Source organism: Chlorocebus sabaeus, chromosome 3 (assembly GCF_047675955.1).
Source record: "Chlorocebus sabaeus isolate Y175 chromosome 3, mChlSab1.0.hap1, whole genome shotgun sequence".
NCBI lineage: Eukaryota > Metazoa > Chordata > Mammalia > Primates > Cercopithecidae > Chlorocebus > Chlorocebus sabaeus.
Window position 1 is genome coordinate 15,703,109 of NC_132906.1, and position 24,069 is coordinate 15,727,177.

The following is a 24,069-nucleotide window of genomic DNA, read 5'->3' on the forward strand; positions in this document are numbered from 1 at the left end:
GCACAGTCAAACAGCACCAGTGGCACAGAAGCCTGCTGAGGGCTTTAAAAATGATTCTTGGCAAACTTCAAAATTATTTGTTACTTTGCCCTGCCAGTCTATATTGTAGTAACTCAGCAACTTCAGTTACCATTTTGTTGTATAATGATAGTTTATAGCAATATAAAACAACCCTGAATATCAAGATAGTCAACTATAATATGCTGACTTTCCTTCCTAAAATGATGGTATAACATTTTTCTAAATAAACAGGTATGACATTTACTAATAGGAACACTTTTCTGCAATAAAATATTAGAAAGTTAACAATTGGCACTTACAACTGTCTATTTCAAAATACACTGCATACTAGAAAAATGTATGTTAATGTGCCACCAGCACTTCATGAAAAATTTTAAGAGTATGGCTTACATGTACAAAATATATTCAGTGCTCCAAGTTGACTGGCTAAAATGTCAAGACTTTTAAATAAAATTTGCTAAATTATTTACCAATTACTGTACAGTCTTAAAAGACAGTAAAATAAAACTAAAGCAAGTTATTTTGAGGTACTTTTGGAGCTGAGTATCTTTAAAAATGTAATCAGAGTGAAGTTGCTGGATTACTTGTATCTGTTGCTGCTGCTGTTGAAAGGCAGAGGAGAGCTGGAATCTCTGCTGAGGAAGGCTTTGCTCAGGTCTGTTCTCGGCAGAGCCAAGCTGAGACAACACTACAGAGAGGAGAAGGGGAAAGCAGGCCAGTCAAAAAGTTTGAAGGCGACCAGGGTTAGAAAAGGACAACACAGAAAATGAAATAATAGAAAAGTTAGCAGTACGATTAATCTTAAGTATCAAATCATAGACATTTCAGAATAAATTTAGTATATGGTCTCCTGTTAGTTGGGGGTACCACTGATTATGGAACTTTCTGGACACAAAAAGAGAAGGGAGTGCATTACGTGTCGAAGCACTGAACCTCTCTTGCATCTGTATAAAATTTGATACTGGTGCTATTTTGTTTAAAAGAGTACATTATTTTTGAAATATAACCAACAGTAGGAGAAGGGAGATGGAAGAAATCCAAACTACCGTAACAACAAAGCTGGTAGACAGACAATTGCTTTAAACAAAAGATGTTGCAATGAATATCAGACTAGTCTTATTAACAACAGAGGTGATAAACTGAGACTGAGCATTGTTTGTTATTTTTTGAGCTGAGTGGAACCACAGTAATCAGTTCAACACTTATTTTACATACGAGGAAGTTTGAAGGCCAACATGATTTAAGTGACTTGGACTCAAATTATGGCAATCTGTGGCTAGGAACATTCTCATGACTTTTCAGACTAGAGTTGTTTCCACTAAATTATACTAGAGCTATTTTCGGAAATTCACAACTGGTCTAATAAAGGTATATAATTACATAAACTTCTATTTGGAAATTCACTACCTCTGAGTTGGAACTTTATATGTAAGGATTACTTACTTCCAAAATAAAGATTATTCTAAAAGACTTCTAAAGGCATAGTAAGCCCACAGTGATAAGATATTGACAACACAGTCACTCATTCAATCCTCAAACTCTTACAGTTTTCTTATACATGTGGCTTACTCTTTTAATAAAGTATAAAGTTAGAATTATCTTCAACTGACAGGAATCATTAAGAGTAATCTTTAGTTCACCATTTACTGCTGGAAGTGTTGAGAAGTTAATCTTTTCTTAAATGATAATAGTGGCTTACATAAGTTATGCTATTGTCCATTAAGACAAGTCATTTATGCAACTACAAATTACCAGAATGAAACAAAAGATTATGCAATCTAGAAAAATTCAGTCTTAACCCAGGAAAATGAAAAAGTTATTAATTAACATAACTACTGGCAAACACTGAAAACAGCTCTGGTAACCTAGTAAAGTGGATAATTATTAAATTTTGCCAGTAAACTATAACATAAGGAAAACACAACTGTGGTAATTATGTTAAGTCAAAGCTCTTTTAATTAATGCACTATCAAATTAATGAAAAAAATCTCAGCCATTAATCAATTTAATAGTTCACACATTATAGCTTTACTTTTTCCTGTTTACTGGTTGCAAGGGAAGGAAAAGAAAATAATTTAAGTGGTGAGATCCCAAATAGATTGAATATGTTTAGTAAATTCAGCATATAAAGTTATGAAGATACCTACCAGCTGCCTGTGACTGCATAAAACTTCCTACTCCAGTAAGGTTAATAACAGCAGCTTGCTGAGCAGATAAGGCCTGTTCTTGACTGGTTGAACCTTGTTCAGAACCCTGAATAAAAAAATAATAAATGACTTGTACGAGAAAGAAAAATAAATTTGAGCTGGTGAAAATAAATCAGCATTTTTTCCGGTATGAAATAAAGCAGTATGAGACTAGTCTTGTAAAAAGAGTAACAAGGAAAATACTTCAAAGGTATTTAGAGTAAGCAAGAATAAATTTATACCATTTGAACAAAGAAAACTTTCTTTTTCAGTGCATCTGTATTTATTGTTTGATGCTACCAAGATAATGCCTAAGGCTTTTATAAAGCTTCACTGAAACAATTTTTTAAAGCTTAAAACACTCTTTGTAACATAAACATAGTACTGGAACTTTATGTGTTTTGTTTTTTGTTTTTTGAGACGGAGTCTTGCTCTGTTGCCCAGGCTGGAGTGCAGTGGCGCAATCTGGGCTCACTGCAACCTCCGCCTTCTGGGTTCACGCCATTCTCCTGCCTCAGCCTCCCGGGTAGCTGGGACTATAGGTGCTTGCCACTACACCCGGCTAATTTTTTGTATTCTTTAGTAGAGAGGGGGTTTCACTGTGTTCGCCAGGATGGTCTCGATTTCCTGACCTTGTAATCCGCCCGCCTCAGCCTCCTAAAGTGCTGGGATTACAGGCGTGAGCCACCGCGCCCGGCCAGCATATCGATTTTATAGAAAAAAATAAAATTGTCCTTATTTGCAAATGGCACAACTGTTTATACTGTAGAAAATCCTAAGCAATCTCCAAAACAGCTCCTAGAAATAGTAAGTTCAGTAAGAGGGCACAATACAAGATCAATATACAAAAATCAACACTATATATACTAGTAATTAACATGTGAAAACTGAAATTTAAAAAATACCATTCACAGTTACTCAAAAAAACAGAGAAAAGCTTAGGTATTAATCTTAAGTCTAAGAAAATATATATGGGGCTTGTATACCAAAAACTATAAAACACTGATTTTGGTCTAGATAAGGACATACTATGTTCATGTACTGGAAGACTTACATCATAAAGACGGCAGTTCTTCCCCCAAACTGATCAACAAGCATAACTCAATTCTTTTAGAAATGCTGGCAAGGTTTTTGTAGATACAGACAAGATGACTTTAAAATTTATATGGCAAGGTAGAGAACCTACATTAACTACAATAATTTTGAAAAATGGTATAGCAGAAAACACTGCCCAATTTTAAGACACTACAATGAAGAAGACAGTGTGGTACTGGCTGAAGGATAGACACATAGATTAATGATACAGAACAGGGAACCTAGAAATAAACCCACCCAAACAGACCCAACAGACTTTTAACAAATGTGCAGAAGTAATTCAATTCAGAAAGGATAGCTGTTTTTTTGTTGTTGTTGTTTTCAACAAATGGTGTTGAAGCAATTGGATACTGATAGGAAAACAAAAACAAAAACATGGACCTAAGTTGCACACCTTGTACAAAAATTAACTGAAAATGAATCATGGATTCCAAATAAGAAACTATAAAACTGTTAGAAAAAAACACAGAAGAAAATCTTTGGGACCTAGGGCTAGGTAAAGAGTTCTGAGACATGACAACTACAGCATATTCCATAAAGGAAAGATACTATCAACGTGGACTTCAGCAAAATTAAAAATTTTGCTCTGCAAAAGACATCCTTTGAACATTTCAGTATATAATGGCAAGCCAAACATTCAAAAGATACATTTATCTTGAGGGGATCTCCCTGGATATAAAAAGAGATTGGACAAAAGAGCACAGAGCTGAAAGGTTACATTATTGAATTTGGAACCCAGTTCATGAAATGAACAACAGAATAAGGCAGACCACATCACCACCATAATGGCGCTATGATAAAACAAAACAAAAAAACTACAGATGATACCAATTTCCCCCCGAAACACTCCACAAACCTAAAGTAGACTGTAAGCCACCACCGCAAATGGAATATTCAAACAAGGAGGAATAATGATTAAACAAACATCCTGAAGAAAAACAAATACTAAGAAATAAAAGGACTCAGGCTAAAACTAAAAGGATGAAAAAAGATGTACTAAGCTAACATTAATCAAAAGAAAGAAACAAGAAATATTACCAGAGATAAAGGTGGTCATTTATTAATGATAAGGGGTAAATTAATCAAGGATGTAACAATCCTAAATGCATATGCACCTAACAATATGGGCTCAAAACACAACCTTTAGCAAAAGGAGAAATAGAAATTTCCAGTTTTGGTTGAAGACTTCAACACTTCTCACAGTAACTGATAAAACATTGAGAAAGAAAAGGATATAGAAGGCCTGAATGATGCCATCAAACACCTTGCTCTAATACAGAACACTCCTAACAGCAGAATACACGTTGTTTTCAAGCATATATGGAGTATTCATCAAGACAGATCACGTTCTCAAGCATTAAACAAACCTCAACAAACTTAAAAGAACGAAAAATATGTTTGCAGACCACAGTGGATTTACACTAGAAATCAACTGCAGAAAGATATTTGGAAAATTCCCAAGTATTTGGAAATCAAACATATCTAAATAACTCATTTAACAGGGATCCATAAGACAGAAAATTCTACGGAACAAAATGAAGGCACAGCATATCAAAATTTGTGGAAAGTGGCTTAAGCAGTACTGAGAAGGAAATGTATAACATTAAATGTTTATTTTAGAAAAGAATGACCTCCATAATCTAAGCTTCCACTTATGAAACTACAAACTATCATCCAAGAAAACATTCCAGAAATAAAGAAGTGACTCCACACATTAAAAGGATCCACAGGAAAAACATGGAAAAATCAATTCTGACACATACACCAGTGAAAATATTAGACAAACATTCAGGGCCTCTAGACAAACTGCTTAAATAAACTTACAAGAGCAAGATAATTAGACTGGCATCAGATTTCTCAAAAACATACAAAGCAAGTCAACAGTAGGAAGCATTTTTAATAAATTTAAAGGAGACCTAAAACTAGAGAACATTTAGAAGAAAGCAAGTGAAAACGCTTCAGGACACTGGATTTGGCAATGATCTTCAATATGATACCAAAAGCAAAGGCAAGAAAAGTAAAAAGAGAAAATGAACTACATTAAAATTTTAAAAACTTCTGTGCAATGGATGCATTCATGTGAAAAGACAACAAATGGGAGAAAATATCTGCAAATCAAACATCTGATATATGTGTATATGAAGAATGAAGAACTCCTACAATCCAACAACAAAAATTAATCTGATTAAAAAAATGGGCAAGGGACCCGAATAGACTTTTCTCCAAAGATGATATACAAATGGCCAACATGCATATGAAAAGATGCTCCACACCACTAATCATTATGGAAATGGAAATCAAAACACAATGAGATTATTACCTCACACCCATTAGGATGGCTGCTAAAAAAAAAAAAATCCCCGAAGACCCAACCACCACCAGCAAATAACAAGAGTTGGCGAGGATTTGGACAAATTGAGATCTTTGTATGTTGTTGATGGGAATTGGGTAAAATGGTACAGTCACTATGGAAAACAGTATGATGCTTCTTAAAAAATTAAAAATCACCACATGAACCAACAATCCAACTTCTGGGTATATATCCAAAAGGGCCGAAGACAGGGTCTCAAAGAGATCTGTATACTCACATTCACACTAGCATTATTTACAATAGCCAAAAGTTGGAAGGTACCCAAGTATCCATCAGTGGATGAATGGATAAACAAAATATGGTATATACAAGTACTATTCACCATGAAAAAGGAAGGTGATTCTGACACATGCTGTAACATGAATGAACCTTGAAGACTTTATGCTAAGTGAAGTAAGTCAGACACAAAAGGACAAATAACTATATGACTGCACTTATATGAGGTATCTTGAATAGTCAAACTCATACTAACATAAAGTTGAATAGTGGCTGAGGGAAGGAGGAAATAGAGTTGTTATTTACCGGATATAGTTTCAGTTTTGCAAGATGAAAACGTTCTATAATAGAAATCTGTTGCACAACAATGTGAATACACTTAACACTCCTGAATTGCACACTTAGGAAGTTAAAACGGTAAATTTTGGCCAGGTGCGGTGGCTCATGTCTGTAATCCCAGCATTTTGGGAGGCCGAGGTGGTGGATCACAAGGTCACGAGACCAAGACCATCCTAACACGGTGAAACGTCGGGTGTGGTGGCACGCGTCTCTAGCCCCAGCTACTTGGGAGGCTGAGGCAGGAGAATCGCTTGAACCCAGGAGGTGGAGGTTGGAGTGAGCCAAGATCGCACCACTGCACTCCAGCCTGGGCAACGGCGCGTGGCTCCGTCTCAAAAAATAAAAAAAAGTTAAAATGGTAAATTTTATGTGTATTGAAAAATTAATTTTTTTAAAGAAAATCAAAGATTTTCTACCTAGCCAAGCAATCTTTAATGTGTTCAGAATGAAAAAACAGTAAGTTTTTAATGTGCCCTTCCTGAGGACTCTATTAGAGGATGAGCTTTATCCAACCAAGACCTGACTGGGGAAAATTGGGCAAAAGGATTAATGGTGAATATTTCATATAATTTGTGAGATAGAGAAACTCTGGATGTGGGACCCAGGAATCAATATTTTTCAATTTCCCAGATGACTCCAGTATACCCAAAGTTTAGAAACACTTGTACTTCCTTCTTCTACTGTCATTTATTGCAATTCTTATTCAATTTCATTCTCTTTGGCAGTGTAAACGTTTGTTTTTGTCTGTGTTCCCACTGCCCTACATTTTATAATAATAGGGATATCTTTATTCCAATAGTAACACAATCCTAAAAACAGAAAGATAATGATGGGGTAGAAAATACATGAGCGATAGGGACAGAAAGAGCTAGGTTTGAATCTCTGACTCTGCCATTCACTGTATGGCTATGAGCAAGCCATTTACCTGAATCTCAATCATCTATGCAAGATGCAGGTGATATCATCTATTCAGTATGGTATGACTGTTTTATTAGGAATACGTGCCCAATAGCTGATTGCTACTATTGTTAACAAAAACAGTACAGGAAATGTTTACACTAACAAAGCACATGAAGTATGCTTGGAATATACCAAAAAATGTTATAAATTCGATGTAAAAGCATATGGAAGGCTACAAAACCCATACCTGCTCCCCTGGCTGTTGAGGACTAGCAGTTGTGGGCTGCTGAGGTTGTTGTGGTGTAAACTGGGAGAGCTGCTGTTGCTGCTGCTGCAGAGTGTTAAAAATAAGTGAACCACCTGGAAGCTATTAAGAATTTAAACAAAAATTAACCAATCTCATATGATTTTATATCAAATATTTAAATTTCTTTATTCTACAAATATTTTTGGATCATTTGCTATGTGTCACTCTTATAGTTGAGGAAACAGGTGAACAAAAAAAAAAAGTTGGCTGCCCTTAAAATAAAGACCTATTTAGATACAATTTTAAAATCCTATTACTTTGGGCTCTCAAGTATGTTAATACCCTTAAACATAAATTTTTCTACTTCAAGTTAGTAGTTAGCTATCCCAATTCACATGCTATTTTTTATTTCACTCTTTTTATACATCAATATGAAAAAGCATTAAATACATTAGAAAGTACAAACAAACAGCTTATGAATCAGAAATGTATACTGTGAAAAGCCACCCCTCATAAATTGCTTCTAGTTTTGCCAAAAACACAAAAATACTATACAAGATCTTTTATATAACACAGTGAGGAATTTCAAAGTTGAAAAAAAAGTGCATTTAGTTGTCCATATTTATTTTGGAAACCACTACTTTCTCTTTCATTCAAATCTAATTCGAATTTAATCCAAATATAAAAACAATTTTTAAAGAAGCACTCAGAAAACTCCAGGTTAAAAAGGAAAACAATGTTTGTCAAATGCACCAAAAAACAAATAGTTTTTCCATTTTAAGCTATAGGGGGTTTATATATGGACCACTTTGAGGTCCTTAGGAGAATGTCCAAGAAAATACCAAATACAGAACTCTTAGGTTCTATATAGTCCAAAAAAAAAAAAAAAAAAAAAAAAACAAATCCTTGGGTCAAAATATCTATCTATATCCATCACAGCTCACCATTAGGTAAATATGGACACAACACAGATCAAATGTTCCTCCCTCAATCAGTGTATAGTAAATGTAGAAAAATATAACAAACTAAAGGATTTCCATTCCTGTTAACACTGAGACCGATCCCTAAGAAAACTTCAACAGCAATATACCGGAAGGTAGGCTAAATAAACAAATGCAATTTGTGGGCTTGTCCATACTATAAGTATATTGGTCTGCAATTAGTCTGCAAACATACTGCATCGTGTATAGGAAATAAGTTTTAAATTTTAGCTCTAATGAGAATTTCCCGATTTGTTAATCCTGAATACCAGGGTGGCTGATCTGTTATTGTTATTTCCCATCAATCCATAGCTCTACTACATTATATGTCCAGATCTTTATATTCACGTCTATCCATTTTCCAAACTACTAGCTTAAAGCTTACTCCTTCTTTAAATTACAGGACCTAGCATAACACCAGGAATGTTGTAAATTCACCCCCCCTTTTTTTTTTCTTTTGAGACAGGATCTCAATCTGTTGCCTAGGCCGGAATGCAGTGGCGCAATGTCAGCTCACTGCAGCCTCGACTTCCTGGCCTTAAGTGATCCTCTGACCTCAGCCTCTCGAGTAGCGGGGATTACAGATGCATGCTACCATGCTTGGCTAATATTTTGTAGTGATGGGGTTTTACCATACTGCCCAGGCTGGTCTCAAACTCCTGAGCTCAAGCAATCCTCCTACCTGGGTCTCCCAAAGTGGTGGGATTCTAGGTGTGAGCCACCGCATACTGCACACATACCTATTTTTTAAATCTCCTTCAAGCACAAAAAACAGTATTACTTCTATGCATACAAAAAACATCTGTTGGGAAAGCAATTATTTTCTAAATATGTCCACTATTATTATTGTAACGAAGTATCCTCCTTGGTAGGTGCAAATTCTCCCCACTGGCACAGCTAGTTCTTAATTAGGCAGGGCTACTGGAGCCAAAGTGTGGTATATAGGGTACTGATTCTTCCTTTTTATCCACTTGATCATACAAAGGTAGCAATAATAACCACACCCTTAGAAGAATCTAAACAGACCTCAGAATTTCAAGTGCTGATACATATAGATATACATTGTTTAGAAAAAAATTCAATGTACAAACAATTTAATCAAAAGCAGGATTTCAGGTTTACCTGGAGTAGATTTAAGGGCCTGAGACTTGAAGTATTTTTTAAACCAAAGGGAACACCTGTTAAATAAAACTCATGGTTATAACAGAATTGGAAGTTTATTACACATGAAAATAATTTATACTTTAGTATATATAAGTACAATAATTTTATGTACTCTCTGCATAGATGTGCTTATTTTCCATACTTCAGAAATATCAATACTGAGATTTTATTCAAAGTTGTGAAGCACCAGGTGTACATTATAGTCTATCTTTCAGAAACTGGGACTTCCTTTTCATTCTTCTGACTGTTGGCTGAACAAACAGTAATCAAGAATTATGTGAACACCATGAATATAACAAAACTATCACTGCTGTGCAAATACATTCCAGGTACTGGCATCTATTTACATTTCTCAGTGCTACATAGTATACTAAAATAATCATATCTTTAACAACTGGTATGCTCTATGCTATTTTTTTTTTAACTACAAATATTAATCAGAATGCTAAAGAATGTTGCAATTTGTGTATAAGATCAAAACTGAGAGTCAGGAAACAGTGCTCTGTTAATTCTAAACATAATCCTAAAAAATCTGTTACATAACAGAACATATCTTAAAGCTGGGGGTGACAAACTTTTTCAGTAAAGGGCCATCATGTAGGCTTTGTGAGCACAAATGGTCTCTGCTGCATTTTCTTTTCACAATCCTTTAAAAATGTAGTAACCATTCCTAGCTTAGGCTGTGTGCTGTAGTGTGCTGATCCCGGTCTCACGATATGCAAATATTTTGCTAACAAAATACACCAATCTGAACACTATTTAAAAATGTATCTAGTTCTCTATCAGATCATTTTTTTAAAAAAAGATTTAAGGCAAGAAATACACATGTAATATTAGCAAAGCCTTGTATAAGAAACTGAAATTTGGCAAAAATATCCCTTTCTGGAAAAATTCTCGTTTAAGAAAATGGCTTAACCCCCATTTAAAACTGGATGACATCTGTATAATGCCTTCTAGCTTATCCAAAGTCACTTTCATACTTCATTTATTTCTCTTAAGTACCAACTGAAGATATTTTTATTCCCACTTTAGAGCGAACTGAACTGAGGCTAAGGGGGAAAAATTTAGTGACTTCTGTAAAGCCCTAGTTTAGCAAGCGAAGCCACATGTAACTGGTACAACTAGTAGTTACATGTAAATATCCTAAATTCAGGATGTGAAGTTCATTTCCAGGACTTCCGGCACTAAAGCACACTTATGCTTATTAAAATAAGAACACTAGGCCGGGGGTGGTGGCTCACACCTGTAATCCCAGCACTTTGGGAGGCCGAGGCAGGCGGATCACAAGGTCAGGAGATCGAGACCATCTTGGCTAACACGGTGAAACCCCGTCTCTACTAAAAATACAAAAAAAATTAGCTAGGCCTGGTGGTGGGCGCCTGAGGCAGGAGAATGGCGTTAACCTGGGAGGCGGCGGAGCTTGCAGTGAGCGGAGATCGCGCCACTGCACTCCAGCCTGGGCGACAGAGTGAGACTCTGTCTCCAAAAACAAAACAAAACAAAAAAAATAACAACACTAGCTAGAATTAGGAAATTACAGCAACATGTTAATATGTTTAATTATATTTTCTGGGGTCCCTTTCTCATAACTAAGATAGTTTTTAATGAATTTTTTTACATTGTTTTTCCTATTAAATTTTTCCTCAAGTGAAACTGATATTATTATAATACATTCTTTTAAAGAGCATCAAAAAAATAAGCACAAGTTATTATTATAACTGTTTTCCTGTACAGGTAATAACTACTCTTCGACAGAGCGAGACTCCGTCTCAAAAAAAAATAAAAAAAAAAATAAAAAAAAAAAGAATGCTTACCATGTCTCAGGCACAGTTTAAGCACATAATCTGTATTATATTTCATTTAATTCTCATGACTATAAGGTAAGTTTTTATTGCTATTTCCATTTTATTTATGAGGAAAATTAGACACAAAGGTAACTTTCTCAATATTACACAAACGATAAGTTGTACAACTGGGATTCAAGCTGAGGTAGTTTGGCTCCAGAATCCAGGCTCTTAACTGCGATGCAGATGCCTCTTGTGCACAATGTGTATTTTCAAAATACATTAATATTCCCTGGAATATAACTACAATGACAATAAGGCTACCAAAATTAATTCTATTATTTGGAAAGCAAAAGAAACATTTGCACAGACTCACAGGCTTACCAAGTTTTCCAAAGTTGATTGCTAGATGGCTTTTAATTCAAATGCTAGAACTTTAAAGGCTTTTGAAATGAAACACATGTGATACTATACTTCATGAAATAATGACATTAAATGCCTTTAGCATCATTCTTAAAATTACATTTTTACTTTAGCATATACTTTAATTTTTTTTTTAAAGAGGTTATTATTTCCAGCATTCTGACCTGCTTGAGAAGCTGCCTGCATTGCACTGGGCAATGCGTTTGGTAGCAGACCTCCTGAGGGTAGAAGGCCGCTCAGGTTTATTCCTGCAGGAGTTATGGCACCAGTGTTACAGCCCAGCATGGGGTTTGAACCACTCATCAAAGCCTGGGCCCCACTGCAGGAGAATAAGACAAAGCATTAATCTTCACTGTAAAAGGAAAAAAGTCAGCCACATAATTCCTCAGATTAAAAAACAAAACTACTAAGCAAACACAACTAGTTATTTATTGGTCTTAAATATCAAAGGCAATGCAGAAGATAAACAGGAAATTCTAAGCTGCTGTCAAGATGAAGTATCAAAAAACAAAAACAATAAAATGAGGTATCATCTTAGTGCAGTTAACAGGTATATTATTTAAAATTAAAACACACATGGTCAGGCAGCTTCTGTCCATATTTAAACTATTGCCTTTCAGTCTGAGTAATAGGCAGTTTGTTCTTAATTTCACAAATTAAGAATTTTAGATGGTGAAACTATCTTTAAAAAAAAAAAAAAAAAAAAAAATCAGAACATCAATGCAAACTTACCAAACAGAGCCCACTACATTGATGAAGTTAAGTCCAGCAGAGTTTGCCATGACCTGGGTGGCCGTGGTTCCTGGAGTTATAGATGTTACCATGGTGGAAAGAGGAATGGTTGTTACAGGCATTGCCTGGCTCAGAGACCTTTGCTGCTGAGCAAACTGAGTTAACAAAGTGGGCTGAGGGGTGAAGCCTGAATCTTGGGGAGTAGGGGTAGCTGAAGGGGTACTAGGAGTTGAGCTCTGAGCATCAGGAGGGTGTGGGGTCGATGAAGGGGTTGGTGTAGGAGTAGATGGCTTAGGAGTTCCAGATCCTGCTCATTGAGAAAAATAAAAATTGCTAGTTTGTTATAAATGGCCAGTCCTTTTAAAATAAGGTTAATGGAATCTTACTTAGCACTGACAATTTGTTCTAGTTTTTTTTTTTTAAAGCAGTTAACTGCAAGTGTTAATTTCTACACATGATACATGAGTGTTGCTACACTCAATTACAATTAAGGATGCAGTATATCACCTAAAAAGCCCATTAAAGATGCTATTGCAGTAACAGTAAAAATATACAGTTATATTCTACCACAATACCCATTTAAAAGTTAGTTTCCTACATGCTGCCTTTGGCCTAAAAAGTTCAAAAGGAATTCAAATTAATTTATTATTTATGATTTACTAATTCATGACTTCATTTAAAAATATTGCTTATTTAGTGTAAAAGTCTGAGATAAACTGTGAACATATTTAATAAGTTACATATGGTTAACAATCATATTTGGCACCTAAATATACATGTTTAATTCCTAACACATCAAGTTTATCCTGACAAACAAATTTACAAAAAACAGTAATAAAGTAAATGTCTGATAGATAATACTGCATCTTTAACAGTAACTGTGTACTTCTGTTTAAATGTAGAATGTATAGAAAATCTGTTGTGAATGAAGTATGCACAGTTTATCAATTTTTAAAAAAACAAAAACAAAAAACAAAAACCAAAAAAGTAAAACCAAAAGCTCTTGAGGTGTTTTCTTTTTTAGCTTTCATGTCCTGCAGAAAGAAAGGAAAGAAATGTGAATGTCCAGAAGCTGTCACTCAACCCTTACTTAAAGTAACAACTGTGTGCAGTAGATTACCATAATCCATACCCACAACATAAGAAGTGTGAATAAGACTTTCAGAAAATTTATATATTTTTCTTTGTGCAAAACAAGAAGGCAGAAAAATTACACCTTTTGAGCTATCAAGATGAAGATGTTTATATCTAATGCGAAGACCACCCTATCACTGTGCAGTGTACTAAAACTTTCAGCATATATTAGCTATCTACAAAAAATCTAAAAAACTGGAATGACTTTTTCCCCCAAATTGGTACTTTCAGATATTTACTAATTTGAAGAAATTCTCCCAAACTAATGCTAGCATTCTTATATAACTCTTCTTGATGTTAAAAAAAAAAAGTATTCAGTAGTAAAAATTACATTTCAGTATCTTCAGAATAATGCTTTATGATCATCATCACATTTTAGTAACTGACAACAATTTATAAAAGAGTGTAGGAGTGTTTTTGAAATATTGTTTTTCAGTTTATTGTATCACCACCTTGGAACTAGTTGACTTCTTACATATACACAAAGATAGGACCTGCAGCAACAACTCTTATGACATTTTTTTCATATCAGCCACACAATTTACATAAATATGTAAAATGATCCTAGGGTACACTGGAATAAAAAATATTTTGAAATCTTATTGCCACATGTAACTACCAGGTTATTTTTTTAAGGAGATGTGTAGGTTGTAAGTCTATAAGAAAGGTATACGCAGAATGCATACATAGATACAGAAAAACAAGTACAATTACAGTAGAGACATAATACATACAATCAACAAGAGCTCTGCCTGAAGCTTCTAGCAACTTATACATTTTGGGTACACAGTACATTCAGATATCACTACTTCACAAGTTGAAAAAAGCTGTCTTAAGAAACACTAATGCAAAAGCTTATGAGGATTTAATGAAGAATTTAAGTTGTGACTCACTTTGTGATGAGCTGGCAGGTGACAGGGCAGCTGGAGAAAGCATGCTAACTTGATTGAGATCCACAGATGATTTCCGAGGAATACTTGATGGCTTAGAAGAAGGAGGAGGAGTTGGAGATTTGAGAAAGCTGCTTGTCTGTTGTGGTGTAAAATAGTTACCTAGAAGAACATAAAAGTTATTTCTTAAATTTATAATTCAAAATTCTGTGAACTGTAGAAATCAAAATGGGGCAAAGTTTTAAAAAGAGATTAGGACTCTATAATGTTTGTTATTCTAGACTGCAAAAACTAAGAAATGTAATACCTGAGGAACTATTTCCTGAGCTTGAGGGCAGTTTGATTGGTGGGGGTCGATGTTTTACGCCCTTCCCCAATACTGAAGACTGAACTGACACAGTTTCAGTTTGCTAAAAGACAGTGACATTAAGCATACTTGTTAAAATTAATCCTGCTATAAACCCCAGATGAAATGTATATTTAACTTCATAGTTTATTAAATAAAATTAGTACTGCTATAAATCCCAGATTTTTAACTCTGCAAAGTGCTCTCAGTGGTTACAGATTGAATACTGTATGTATTACAAAGAAAATTTCACATGAGACCCATGAAATATATATTACAGTACACATAAAGAATGAGGAAAAGATTTCTGAGTAATAGGGTGGGAAGCGAGAGTTTTAGGGAGAAAGGCAGAGGGGTAAGATGAAAGCAAAGCTTCCACCCTTCCATACCTATCTATTAAAGGAAAATAATAGCTGTTGAAGCCAAATGACTAGAACACAGGTGTTCATTATAATTTTCCTTTTATCTTTGTGTACATTTAAAAATTATGTCATAAAGAAATTTTAAAAAAAGGTCAAAGTAAAAGCAAAACTAAATAATACTGCTGCTCCTCAAAAAATGATTGTTTTTTTTTTTTTTTTTTTTTTTTAGATGGCTTCTCGCTCGATTGCCCAGACTGGAGTGCAGTGGTGCTATCTCGGCTCACTGTAACCTCCACCTCTGGGGTTCAAGAGATTCTCCTGTCTCAGCTTCCCGAATGGCTGGGATTACAGGTGTGTGCCACCATGCCCAGCTAATTTTTGTATTTTTAGTAGATACGGGGTTTCACCATATTGGTCAGGCTGGTCTCAAACTCCCAACCTCAGGTGATCCATCCACCTCAGCCTCCCAAAGTGTTGGGATTACAGGCATGAGCCACTGTGCCCAGCCTCAAAAAATGATTCTTAACATTTCTCAGATTACTTGTGAAACAACTGGGCACAAAGAAGTAACATTAACGAAACACACTTCTGTTTCTTTCCCTGGAGAAACCTGACTCAGACTGGCTGAGCCACTGGAGCTGTGTGACATCTTGACAGGACATTTGGCTTCATTCTGGACTAATTCTTGGTACTGATTGACTACCCTAAAATATCAGGAGAAAACAGGTAAAGATTAGATAACCTGTTTTAAACACGAATTTATTTTATAGGAAATAATGACTATTAATGGCAAAAAGAAAGTTCTATCAACGTAAAAATTAAAATTAGGTGATTTATCTTTGTGTTAAAAGTACGTATTTTTAAACTGTTCAATGACAAATTGTCCAAAACATTTTGCTAAATAACAATCTAAAGATATACTTTCAATATCTTATTTCTAATACAGAAATTGCAGGGATTACTTAAGTAATAAGCAGCCAAAGAAAATACTCAATTCCTTTCTTAGATTCTGATTAAAGTACTATCTAGAAGTCATCTTCCTTAGCTACACTAGATATGTCTAAGTTTTCTTATTTAAAACAAAACTATATTTTAAACATTTTTTTTTTGTTTTCTTAATTCTATGAAAAAAAATCCTAGGTATTATAAACATTGGAAAAATGCATTTAAGTTCCTCCAAAATCTCATCCCATGAAAAGAACCATTCTTAATAGTTTGGCGTATCACAAGCTTTCATTTTTCTAGAATCAATAAGATTTTAAAGTTGGAAAAGACCTTAGAGGTTTTACTGTCCAATGCCCTAATTTTACAACAGAGGCCCATAAATATTAAACAGTATAAATATGGTTAATAGCATAACCAAAATCAATGTTTTTAACTCCTAGTAAAGTACTCTCTATCCTATAAGGATGAAAAATTTTTCATATCCATCCTGACCAAAACAGAGATGCAAATATTTTCACCTCTCGGCATCGGTCTTTGATCCAATAACGAACCTAAAATGTTTAAGGAAAAAAAAAGGAGAGAAAAGTATTAGCTAAGAGTTGTCTTAAGAAGCCTTGGGATTACTTTTGAAATCTTCCATGTTTTAGTCACAATAATATAAACTGGTATTAAATCTATCAAGATATGGAAACAGAATTTTTTAATGCATTTACACATACGAAACAATGACGAAGTTTTGCATGCATTATGAAACAATGTGAATAATTTGGTTGATTAAATTGAGGGATATTTCTTTTGGCACAAAATTTATTTATTAAAACATAATCTGGGCTGAAAGTTACCAAGTGCTATATACCCTTACAACTATTGACCCTAAAGCAAAATCACTGAACTACCATGTGGAAAGGTCTTTGGCCTTTCTCTCACTTTAACCTGTGATTTTAGAATTAAATGTCTACATAACAGATCCTTAGAATATATTTCAAACAAGGTATATATATTTATCACCGATTCAAATAAAATATCTTTAGCAAGTCTTTTTAAAGAGTTTGATATTTACGTAATTTCTTAACAGATTAAAAGAGTTTATTTTTTAATTACCAATTTGAATGATCATCTGTGGAGGAGCTGAAATATAAAATGTAAAAAAAAGCTTAGTTAATGCAGCTCAAACTTTAACTTCATAGTTTATTCAATAAAATATTTATGAGTACGGAAGAATGACTGGAAAATAATAAATCATGCAGCTACTCTGATGCAAAGGTAAAAAATTCAATTCTCTTCCTGTCAAACAAATCAGTCATTTGGCTCTATAGACCAATTTTTTCACAAAAGAACATGCATCACCCTTGTGTTCTACAAAAATAAGTTAATAAATTAAAAATGGCCAATATATGTTGTCTTTAAGTTGAAGATTTTTTTAAATATAAGTAATCAATATTGGGTACTATATTCACTACCTGGGTGATGGGATCAGTAGACACCCACACCTTAGCATCATACAATATACCTCTGTAACAAACCTGCACACATAACCCCTATAGCTAAAATAAAGAAAAAAAAATGGCTTCCTCAGAAATGCATGCTGAGGATTCAGAAATAAACTGTTATGATGTCTATAACTTTTAAAAAAAGAAGAAAATGCATGTAATCAAAACATCTGATCCTTTTACAACAATAAAAACTGGTCATGTGAAAAAAGAAGCTGAGGATTCCCTGTTATTTCCTTTCATTGACTTTTACCTAAATATTGGTGGGGTTGCTCTTTAAAATACACCTTTCTACTGTAGATTCAATTAGTATTTTGTGTAAGTAAAGGCTTAAAAATTAACATAGACCTGGCCCCTGTCCTTTTCTGCTGAGCTTTTTTCTTTTTCTCAAAACAGCATCAATTTGATTAAAAAAACCAAACATAGTAAAACAAAATAAAACTAAATACTGACAGTACCAAATATATGTAGTTCACACATTTTGGAAGATCATCTATATTTTTATGTATTAATATGTAGGGTCAATAACTACAATAAGCACTGAGTCTGTGTCCTTACATGCAGTGCCAAATACCAAGCATCTTTTTACATTTATGGTAAACTTGCTTCCTATTTAAACACACTATTGCCCAAACACTTCATGTTCACAGGTTAAAGTCCTAAGTGCCATAAATAGATAAAGAAGGATATCACAGGAATAGCCTTCAAAACAAGCATAAAAATAATTATACCATAGGTTTTTTTGCTATTTAATAACTCTTGAGCAACACGGTAACTATGACTTCAGTTTACTTAGGTCTACTAATAAGTTATTAGGTCTACTATAAGTTTACTTAGGTCTAACTAATAAATGAGACCCAAGAGAAATTTTTATTCATTAATGGTTCATCAGTAGTTACTAGATAAATTCTTGGTGCCTTATTTTTTTTTTTCAGTTACTTGTATTTAACAGAACTCACTGTGATGGAGACATCTGGCTGTCACTTTCTTCATCTGCTTTACATGGCTGTATTTTACCATAGTAAAGTGGATCTCCAAGCGACTGCAAGATGGTCAGCTTTGTTTTCTGATACTGAGTACCAGTTTCACATTCAAATACATAATCATCTTTTACGTCCTGAAAAACACATAGCACCTCAAATAAATATCTTCACAAGTAGGCAGGCATTAAGAATTAGTAAAAATTAGGAATAAATGACACAGTAATATGTATCTGACGATAGGAAGACACATGGTACTTAGGCTAAAAGATGTTTAAGTCTGCCTACCAGAATAAAGCACAGCATGGCTCTTTTCCTAAAAACTGTATGGCCACTCAGCATGCATTTAATAAAGCATTAACATATACTACGAAATACGAACTTATATGTAACAATATTAATACATCATTAAACACATTATTAGACATATTAATATACATACTGGAAATAATAACAATGAACATTAAACACTGTTCTCAGCACTCTACAGGGACTGCCTCAAGTAAGCTTCATCATATTTTTATGGTTGGCACTGTTATCTCCATATTAGAAGTCAGGGAATTAAGCAGAGAGGTTAAAAGAATTGCCTAGGGTCACACAGGGAGTTAGCAGTCTGTCCCTAAGCTAGCACCCCGATCCTCATGCTGCCGTGCCTGTTTATGCTCAGGAGGGCAGTACAGGATTATTTTTTACATGGTACTCTCGGAAGGAGAATTCTGATGGCATGTTTAATCAAGCTTAATATGGCAGAATTTCAGACTAGATATATGAATTGCAAATATTAAATAATATTAAAAGGATAGAACTTTCAAAAGCAGATCTGTTTCTATTTACCATTTGTCTGCTTTTGCTATCACACACACAAAACATCTCTCGTCATTTCACTCCTAGGGTTCACCTAATTTAAATATTATACCTATTTCTGTCTTTTTAAGATGTTATTATTCCAATTAGGAAACTTACAAAAAGGTATCCTTAGAAGAATTTGTTAATTTGAAACAAAACAAAACAGAACTACCAATATGCAAACCAAAAGTAAAAAAGAAGTTCTTCATTAAAATTGCTCTTTAAGGCCAGGCGCAGTGGCTCATGCCTGTAATCCCAGCACTTTGGGAGGCCAAGGTGGGCGGATCACGTGAGATTGGGGGTTCGAGACCAGCCTGGCTAACATGGTGAAACCCCGTCTCTACTAAAAATACAAAAATTAGCCAGGTATGGTGGCGGGTGCCTGTAATCCCAGCAACTCAGGAGGCTGAGGCAGGAGAATTGCATGAACCTGGGAAGTGGAGGAGGTTGCAGTGAGCCACGATCGCACCATTGCACTCCAGTCTGGGCGATAAGTGCCAAACTCCATCTCAAAAAAATAAAATAAAATAAAAATAAAAAAAATTTAAAAATAAAAAATTGCTGTTTAAAATGCAAAGCATACTTTGATGAACAAAATAGTTGTTTCTTCATGTAATAAACTGAACTTCCAGAAAGTAATTTAAAAAAGAAAAAAGGTCCCAAACTAATGGCAACTGCACTTTATGTTTAATAAATTCAGAGGCCAGATTAGAAATGGCATAATTAGAAACAGAGACAGGCAATGATTACTTACATGGGCTGGCCAGACTGTTGGCTGTGAGTCATCAGATTTGATAGACTTTTCTACTTTAGCATATTTCTCCACCTAAACAATCAAATCAAGAAATACCACATAAAATAGAATCCATATCAGATAAAATGGAATCAGTACTCTGATCAAAGAGAAGAAACTAAGTAACTCGACAATACAATATACTTGTTAGTGCAGGAATTCTTAAATCACCAGTACCAACTACTTACGCTTAAGTAGTTTAAAAGTCTTCTGATGTGTATAAAACAACTTTAATAAAACCAAACTAATTAAATGTTAATAAACATAGCTGCTTTTCTAGACAGTGCCTCTTCATTTTTTTGTCCATAAGCTGGTATGTTTATTCCTTTAGAGCTTTTCCTTCAGGAAAACTGGAATGTCAGAGAGATAAGGATCAGGATCTTTTCCTTTTGGCAGGGCTTTTCTTGAAATAAGAGCTGTCATGTAACAGTGGCAACAAAACTAAGGGAGACTATGGAAGGTAAAATGTTAAAGCTGATCAAATTTTTTGAACCTTTTCCACTTTCTAGTCAGACTTGACCATGTATTCTGTACATGTCCTAGGTATCTGTGTGAGTCAAATGTTATTATCTTACTGGCAACCACGATCTTAAGAGTAATTTAGACTTATCTGGGGCACCTATTAAAAATACAGATTTTCATGTCTGTCCTTAGAAACCCTAAGTACGTAGATCTTGAGTAGGGCTTGAAATCTCTTATGTTTAACTGATATCCTAGGTGATTCTTCTGATTGAGCTAGACTGAGAAGCTTTGAGGGCAGCTGCTACTCAATGTGTGGTCCATGGACCTCAGCATCACATAACCTAGGAGCTTGTGAGAACTGCATCTTATGCCTCAGACCAGACTTGCTGAGTAGCAATCTACAATTTAACAAGCTCTCCAGGTGATTCCTAAGGACATTAAAGTATGGGAAGTACTCCAGCCTGTCCTCCAAAGCTAAACTTCACCCTTTAGTATTTACACTGAAATTCTATCCTCAGGCCATGTTCCTTGAAGAATTGCGCATAAGCTACCAACAGATAATATGGCTTACTTCCTTGAGTTGTATATACAGTCTACTGCTGTTTCTGGCTTTGTGCTTAGAATAATTTCTTTTTATAAAATCAGAAATAGTAAGAATAATGCATGTGCTAGCATGGAAAGGGTGCAACAGAAGAACAAATCTGAAAATAAAGAGTGAATATAAAAAAGAACAGAGGAGAAAGAAAAATATAGGATCACTCATCAAAATATCCCTTTTCTGTCTTCAAGCATTCATATTCATGTATATTATAGATCAATAAAGAATACAACCCAATGTTCCTAATCTTGGTTACTTCTCTAGTATTATTAATCTTTATTTTATTTTTTTAAATAGTATTATTAAATCTTCAAATTTAACCACTTCGAGGAAACAAGCACTATTAGGAAATTTTGATGAAATATTATGAAAACAAGAGAGATTTCACGTGATTATGTAATATACACTATATTTTTCCACATTTTAAAATTGTTTTGTTTACTATTCCTGCTCCAAACACAACTATATTAAGGGGTTATGTTTTTTCAACTTAATGTGAAAAAAGAACAATACACAGCTTCTAAAAATCATTTTTCAATGTTTTTTGAAACAAATCATATTGTTTTTAAAAAAAGACTATGATTGCCCCTTTCTCTTTCCGGTTCTAGGCGCTTCGGGAGCCACGGCTTAAGGTGCAGACATGGCAAGTCCAAGAATCACATCACGCACAACCAGTCCCGAAAATGGCACAGCAATGATATCAAGAAACCCCGATCACAAAGATACAAATCTCTTAAGGGGGTGGACCCCAAGTTCCTGAGGAACATGTGCTTTGCCAAGAGGCACAACAAGGGCCTAAAGAAGATGCAGGCCAACAGTGTCAAGGCCATAAGTGCATGTGCCAAGACTATCAAGGCCCCTGTAAAACCCAAGGAGGTTAAGCCCAAGATCCCAAAGGGTGTCAGCCGCAAGCTCGATCGAGTTGCCTACATTGCCCACCCCAAGCTTGGGAAGCATGCTCATGCTCGCATTGCCAAGGGGCTCCGGCTCTGCACACCAAAGGCCAAGGCCAATAATCAAACCAAGGTCCAGGCTGCAGCTCCAGCTTCAATTCCAGCTCAGGCTCCCAAAGGTGCCCAGACCCCTACAAAGGCTACAGAGTAGATATCTCTGTCTGCCAACGTGAGGACAGAAGGACTGGTGCGACCCCCCACCCCCGCCTCCGGGCTGCCATCTGCATGGGACCGGGGTCCTCCTGTGCTATTTGTACAAATAAACCTGAGGTACGAAAAAAAAAAAAAAAGAGTATGATCTAAATCACTTTGTTTTTAAAAGAAGTTTTTTGTTGTTGTTTTCTCAAGGTATAAGCAAATGAATGGTAAAACTTAGAAACTATATGAAAAAAAAAAATTCATGAACCAACTTACATCTACTTCAGAAGGTATAGCCAAATTACAGGGACTCCGTTTCCACATATCTACACACTGAAAAATTAAAAACAATATAAATATACAGAAAAAATGCTAAATAAGACAGGTTTTTGGGCACAATAAGCTTCATTTAAAAAACATATACTTACATTTCCTGCTTTAGAAATTTTGAGGTCATAATGCTGACCTGCTTTTCTTTCCTTTCTTTTTTGTAAGAAATCAAGTAACCTCAGCTGAGGAGGAGGTGGACAATGAGACAGATCTTGCTGCCGATTCAGAGAGGATCTGGAATACCTCTTGAAACACCTGAAATGTTAAGAAATTTGAACTAAACAGCACTAATAAAAGAAGCTCGTAATATATGTGAGTTGAAACTAGTCACTGCTGAGTATGTACAAATCATGTTTATAGAACACTGCCACATGCCAAGCACTGTCCTAGGAACTAGGACTAGGTGAAATAAAAATGAATAAGAAACAAAATTCCCATCACCACAGGCTATCAAGTCCAGAAGGGGAGGAGACATTCACAAGTAAACAGATAAAATAATTTCAGATTTCAGATACCAAGAAGCAGTAAGATAAAAAACAGTACCGTGGAGAATACGGGATAAGGAGGGCAACACTAGGGCAGGCAAGTGGGAGAGGGAGGGGAGGAAACCAGCCTGAAAAAATGACATGTTAGCAGAGACAGGAATGATGAGAAGGAACTAGCTATGGAAAGATGAAGGTGAAGGGGATAATTTCCAGTTTCGGGTATAGGCATGTAAGACTCTGGAAGTTCCCACCTCATCCTAACAAGTAAAAAGCTGAATAAACATAAAAATTAACGATTCTTCTTAGATCCATCAAAGAGATGTGGTCACAAGACAAACCACTGCCCCAAACTTGGAGAAACCAATAACGCAGACCCATCATGGCTTGCTGAAGCAGAAACCCATTAGCACAAACCTCTTCAGGAACCAGTGCCAGGGTAGGGAACCTCAAGTATAACTGATGAACTGCTGGAGGCCTAGTGTGGACGTGTCTGAGAGATTCGAAACTCCAGGGGGATCTAGTCACTGGGAGCCCCCACACTTTTGGAGGTTTTATCTCCAGGAGCTCAAAGAGGTTCTCACAGTGACTACCGGGGAAAAATTCCCTCATGTTTCCCATGGAGGGTGGGGAAAAGAAAATATTCTGAAAGATCAAGGAATGAGTATTTGAAGAGACATTTTTAAAAGATGCTAAGGGAGGAATAAGCTTGGTTTGTTTCAAAAACACAAGGTAGGTGTGCCTAGATTCAGTTTATAACTAACTGACTTCTTCTATGATCATATTTTCTCAAATCTTGAAATTACAAAATCTTTCTTTAAAAGTAGGATTAACAACAATTAAATCAGTCATTCGTTATTAG

General features: G+C 35.1%; 1 protein-coding gene and 1 pseudogene across 20 annotated transcripts in view; one reads left to right on the forward strand and one right to left on the reverse strand.

The window, feature by feature from the left end:
- SUPT20H (SPT20 homolog, SAGA complex component) overlaps positions 1-24,069 on the reverse strand; it is a 49,286-nt gene that overhangs the window by 640 nt on the left and 24,577 nt on the right. For 9 of the 20 annotated variants that reach the window (XM_037986792.2, XM_007960159.3, XM_007960158.3 and 6 more), the window contains 15 exons: positions 22,824-22,980; positions 22,672-22,728; positions 20,206-20,277; positions 18,585-18,742; positions 17,237-17,263; positions 16,654-16,686; positions 15,777-15,894; positions 14,790-14,892; positions 14,486-14,644; positions 12,459-12,765; positions 11,891-12,045; positions 9,478-9,533; positions 7,376-7,495; positions 2,169-2,274; positions 606-709 (listed from right to left, as the gene is read on the reverse strand). In XM_037986792.2, coding sequence (XP_037842720.1) covers positions 606-709; positions 2,169-2,274; positions 7,376-7,495; positions 9,478-9,533; positions 11,891-12,045; positions 12,459-12,765; positions 14,486-14,644; positions 14,790-14,892; positions 15,777-15,894; positions 16,654-16,686; positions 17,237-17,263; positions 18,585-18,742; positions 20,206-20,277; positions 22,672-22,728; positions 22,824-22,980 — 1,732 coding nt within the window. The remainder of the gene's footprint in view (positions 1-605; positions 710-2,168; positions 2,275-7,375; positions 7,496-9,477; positions 9,534-11,890; positions 12,046-12,458; positions 12,766-14,485; positions 14,645-14,789; positions 14,893-15,776; positions 15,895-16,653; positions 16,687-17,236; positions 17,264-18,584; positions 18,743-20,205; positions 20,278-22,671; positions 22,729-22,823; positions 22,981-24,069) is intronic. The other 11 variants (XM_007960166.3, XM_007960167.3, XM_007960169.3 and 8 more) reach the window with 7 other exon arrangements.
- LOC119620054 (large ribosomal subunit protein eL29 pseudogene) lies at positions 21,380-22,408 on the forward strand (annotated as a pseudogene).